This window comes from Procambarus clarkii, chromosome 60 (assembly GCF_040958095.1).
Source record: "Procambarus clarkii isolate CNS0578487 chromosome 60, FALCON_Pclarkii_2.0, whole genome shotgun sequence".
Classification (NCBI taxonomy): Eukaryota; Metazoa; Arthropoda; class Malacostraca; order Decapoda; family Cambaridae; genus Procambarus; species Procambarus clarkii.
The window spans coordinates 6,951,462-6,957,088 of NC_091209.1; the positions used below are offsets into that span (position 1 = coordinate 6,951,462).

The 5,627-nt window shown below is 46.4% G+C and overlaps 2 protein-coding genes across 2 annotated transcripts in view; one reads left to right on the forward strand and one right to left on the reverse strand.

Moving 5' to 3' along the window:
* Nucleotides 1-248: 248 nt before the first annotated feature.
* LOC123766907 (adenylate cyclase type 8) overlaps nucleotides 249-5,627 on the forward strand; it is a gene marked incomplete in the record, with an annotated part of 567,973 nt that continues 562,594 nt past the window's right edge. Inside the window, 1 exon segment of the mRNA XM_069307264.1 lies at nucleotides 249-589.
* LOC138353838 (uncharacterized) lies at nucleotides 1,356-2,492 on the reverse strand. Its single transcript, XM_069307258.1, has one exon. It carries the CDS (start codon nucleotides 2,490-2,492, stop codon nucleotides 1,356-1,358), a length of 1,137 nt encoding a protein of 378 aa, XP_069163359.1.

The window sequence follows — 5,627 nt, forward strand, 5'->3', positions numbered from 1 at the left end:
CCCGTCACCTTCGTCACCCGTCCCTCCGACACCCGTCACCTTCGTCACCCGTCCCTCCGACACCCGTCACCTTCGTCACCCGTCCCTCCGACAGCCGTCACCTCCGTCACCACAGAGGTGACAGTGGCGGCTGAAGGGGGTGTATAAAGCTATTACCTGCTCGCCATATCCTGTTGAACCAGTTAATACTTTTATTTTTATCTGCGTCTTGTGTAATTGGGATTTGTTCAATTGTTCTCTCCAGCACAGATTGAACAGTAACTGGAGGTGTGTGTCGTAGCCGTGGTGAACTGTTCTCCAAGGTGTTACTAGGGACGTGACGGTGTATTAAATGTTTATCATCCCTTTGGGAAAGTGAGTGAGTTAGTGCAGCAAGTATTAGCGAGTATCAGTGCACGCGCGTGTGTTAGTGTGGGGGGAAGCGGAAGTCTCAACACCAAAGGCTTCCCCGGTAGTGGTGGTGGTGGGGGGCGACGACCCCCCAACACACACACTATATATCTTTCTCCCCCAACACCTCAGCGCCCCGTCTCCTGAACGACTGACGTCTGCCTCGGCGATCTGATCTCCACCACCCTCGAGTGATCAGGTAAGACAATAACTTTGCTCGCTTAAGTTTGCCAATCTTTAATGTTAGATCTCAAGTTGATTTTATGGAGCACCTTTCGATAGATGTACCTTGAAGGGCAATAGACGAAAGTATTCGACAGTCCACTAGCTGGGATCCCAACCCTGACCTTGTAATACCCCGTCGAATTTTCATGTATACTTTCCCTAAAGGCAAAACAAAATATCGTAATAGAAAATGGCAGCGACTCGCGTAACACACCGTCCCGTTTTCTATACGTGGGTCCTCAGGTGGGTTAGGAGAGGGCACGTTAGTACGACCGTTTCTTGACGTTGGGAACGCTGGCGGGAACTGCCTGACGGGGGTCCATCTCAAGGGATGAATATGATTGAAGATCTGATTAATCAACCCGCTTCACTGTATGGGGTTGAGAGGTCGCATGAAGCATTAAGAACACGTTGAGAGGCGGGACCAAAGAGCCAGAGCTCAACCTTGTAAGAATAGAGAATTCCCCCCAAGGTGGTGTTCTTAATATGTTCTTGATTGCCATCAATAGTGAACACAGGGAGCTGGACTTATGTAATTAAATGTTCCTTATTTGTAGTTCTAAGTTCTTTATTGTTCTTAGCCGGAAATAAAGAACACGAACCTCTTAGCCGGAAATAAAGAACACGAACCTCTTAGCCGGAAATAAAGAACTACGAACCACATCATTCAGTGAGAGGCAATAATGGGGTTTACATTTTCTAGTAAATACAATAATAATTCGTGTAGCAATACCTGGAGTTTACCTGTAGAGGGTTCTGTGAGTTCTTCTGCTCCCCGAGCCCGGCCTGAGGCCAGGCTCGATGCAATGAACAATGTATGGTGATACAATGACCCAGCAATGAGCACTGTATGACGATACAATGACCCAGCAATGAGCACTGTATGGTGATACAATGACCCAGCAATGAGCGATGTATGGTGATACAATGACCCAGCAATGAGCGATGTATGGTGATACAATGACCCAGCAATGAGCACTGTATGGTGATACAATGACCCAGCAATGAGCGATGTATGGTGATACAATGACCCAGCAATGAGCACTGTATGGTGATACAATGACCCAGCAATGAGCGATGTATGGTGATACAATGACCCAGCAATGAGCGATGTATGGTGATACAATGACCCAGCAAAGAGCAATGTATGACGATACAATGACCCAGCAATGAGCGATGTATGGTGATACAATGACCCAGCAATGAGCGATGTATGGTGATACAATGACCCAGCAATGAGCGATGTATGGTGATACAATGACCCAGCAATGAGCGATGTATGGTGATACAATGACCCAGCAATGAGCGATGTATGGTGATACAATGACCCAGCAATGAGCGATGTATGGTGATACAATGACCCAGCAATGAGCGATGTATGGTGATACAATGACCCAGCAATGAGCAATGTATGACGATACAATGACCCCGCAATGAGCAATGTATGATGATACAATGACCCAGCAATGAGCACTGTATGGTGATACAATGACCCAGCAATGAGCAATGTATGACGATACAATGACCCAGCAATGAGCGATGTATGGTGATACAATGACCCAGCAATGAGCGATGTATGGTGATACAATGACCCAGCAATGAGCAATGTATGACGATACAATGACCCAGCAATGAGCGATGTATGGTGATACAATGACCCAGCAATGAGCGATGTATGGTGATACAATGACCCAGCAATAAGCGATGTATGGTGATACAATGACCCAGCAATGAGCGATGTATGGTGATACAATGACCCAGCAATGAGCAATGTATGACGATACAATGATATACACACTCTCGGCTAAGTGATCTTGGCCGAGGATACATAATGACACTGTCGGGCCTACTGGCCGACAGTGTCGTATATGTATCATCCTCGTGAATCACTGAATCACCTCGTGAATGACACTGAGATGACACATCCCTGTGTCATTCATGTGTCATTCATGTGTCCAGTGTCATTCCATTCCCAGTGTCCCATATGTATCATCATAACCTCGTGAGCGGTTTAATTATTGTAAACAAAGCCGCCATGATCGAGAAAAGATGCACAGGTTTCGTAAGTGTTTGGTAAATCTTGGCTCTTTGTTTATGCTCACCTGGTGACGGCCAACGTTGACACGTCCAAAAAAAGACGTAGTGGCTACATTGAACGTTTTCAGACGCTTCTAACTAACGGTTACTGAAGGGGGTGGGGGGGGGTCGCGAGATTACCAATTAAGGGTGTGTTTAACAACGGCAGACGAGCTCAACGCGCACTTAATCTCAATTAACTAGGGTAATTAAGTCCCAACGGGGTTCGAATCCCTCGCCCAAGATGACCTCTGACCTTTCTCTTCTGCGAGATATTCGTCAAGACCGAGAATTGCATCTTTATTTCTGTTTGATTAGATGTTTAATGTTAGTTTAGTTATAGTTCCTGTTCTGGCTTGGTACTCTATCCCCAGCCCTCTCATACTCAGGCTTGGGCTACTCCACCCCATGCTGGGGCTACTCCACCCCATGCTTGGGCTACTCCACCCCATGCTTGGGCTACTCCACCCCATGCTTGGACTACTACACCCCCATGCTTGGGCTACTCCACCCCATGCTTGGGCTACTCCACCCCATGCTTGGGCTACTCCACCCCATGCTTGGGCTACTCCACCCCATGCTTGGGCTACTCCACCCCATGCTTGGGCTACTGTGATGTATGTTGTGTGTCCTGTATACATGTATTTTGCTGTATGAGAAGATACTTGTAATACATACTGCTGTATTTTGTTACATGTCCTAGATACATAGACATATTTCCTCTCACCTGATACAACTGCAGTCAATTATACATCCATAGGAGTTAGACAGCTGTTGTAAGGGGGGAGGGGGGGGGTTTGTTAGCATACAGGTATCTGCGGATCATTTCTATTCTCACCTCTATTGAGTAGTGCATTTAGAGTCATTTTAGAACTGGATATTTGTTGATATTGCAAATTCTAACTTTTTTTGTGTGTTTGTCCTCCCCCCATTCCTCTTTCCACGTGTCCTCCTCCCCCCCCTGTTTCCTCATGTGTCCTCTACCTCCTCACTGTTTCCTCCTCCCCCCTCCCCCATGTGTCTCCCCCCCCCCCCACCCCCCCTCCACCGGACTAATCACCTGGCCGACAGGTGCGTCACTCCACTGCGGTAATGAGTGAAGCCACCTGATGCTTGAAGCCCACGTGTATCAGGACACACGTGTGTGTCAGGACACGTGTGTGTCAGGACACATGTATCTCAGGACACGTGTGTGTGTCAGGACACGTGTGTCAGGACACGTGTGTGTGTCAGGACACGTGTGTCAGGACTCGTGTGTCAGGACACGTGTGTGTCAGGACTCGTGTGTCAGGACACGGGTGCCTCAGGACACGTGTGTCAGGACACGTGTGTGTCAGGACACGTGTGTGTCAGGACACATGTGTCTCAGGACACGTGTGTGTGTCAGGACTCGTGTGTCAGGACTCGTGTGTCAGGACACTAAAAGTGTCCATATGAGCGCTGGCAAAGCTTTGTTTCAGAGCTTAGCGGGAGGTTGTAAAAATACCGCCCCCATCTTGAGGTTATCTTGAGATGATTTCGGGGCTTTAGTGCCCCCGCGGCCCGGTCCTCCACCAGGCCTCCACCCCCAGGAAGCAGCCCGTGACAGCTGACCAACTCCCAGGTACCTATTTACTGCTAGGTAACAGATTTCCATTCCGCCATTGTTGGAAGTGCAAGGTATGAAGCTTTTTATTTGTATTGAGTTTTGACTTCCTCAAATGTAAGGTTCAAAGGAATTTTGTGGCCATCAACCCGTCCTCTTTCTCTATTTTTGTTTATGGAATCGACAAATTCGTTAAAATTACGATGTATTAGATCAAATATTGACGCTTTTTAATGTATTGCCCTCGATAGGTATGTTCATTCCATGCAGCGGCCGACCCCACAGACGTGATCATCCTATTCATTCAAAATTAAAATGTTCTCAAATATAAATTAATCTCAAATAAATGTTCTCAATATGCTAATATTATATATATTAATATATTGTGTATACTTAGGCGCAGCTTGATGCAAGCTTTATAGGCGTTGTTGGCAAATGTTGGTGTTGGTAGTAGGTGGGTGAAGCAGTTTAGAGAACGCGGCGATTCGAACAGAAGTCGTTAGCGAAGCGCTGTTCGGGAAAATGTTCGAACTCGTTTAGTTCAAGTATGTTTATTGAGACAAGAAAAATACATTTCTACCCCACTACCGTCATTAGTCACGTCTCGTTATGTATTGCGTTGATCATTAGCCCCGTCCTCATCAACAGAGGACAAATACTCATTAATCCAACTTATTTAATGAATGAAAAGAGGCTTTCATGTTCCCTCTTTGATGACACATATTTAGTTTAAATCTTTCCATGCTTTATGGAAATAAATCATTTGATCCTTTTTCAGCAGTACAGTAATCAGGGGATACATCACCAGAGCCCTAACTACGTTACAGGTGTAATCCCTAATTTGTCCCGCGATCGTTTAAAAGACCTGCGCGAAGTGGGAGTTTTTCCCAAAGGGTAATTAATGTACCAATTACACTGTGATGTTTGTGAAGTGTCTTATCAGTAAACTAGCGCTTGTTAGCGCTAGTGTGAGTTTGTGAAGTCTCGAGTTTACCAGTCTACGAGTACTATACATTTTTTCGATTTAATTTTCGAAAAGCTCTGTCTGTCTGTCTCTCTGTCTCTCTGCCTCTCTCTCTCTCTCTCTCTCTCTCTCTCTCTCTCTCTCTCTCTCTCTCTCTCTCTCTCTCTCTCTCTCTCTCTCTCTCTCTGTCTCTCTGTCTCTCTGTCTCTCTCTCTCTCTCTCTCTCTCTCTCTCTCTCTCTCTCTCTCTCTCTCTCTCTCTCTCTCTCTCTCTCTGTCTCTCTCTGTCTCTCTCTCTCTCTCTCTCTCTCTCTCTCTCTCTCTCTCTCTCTCTCTCTCTCTCTCTCTCTCTCTCTCTCTGTCTCTCTCTCTGTCTCTCTCTCTCTCT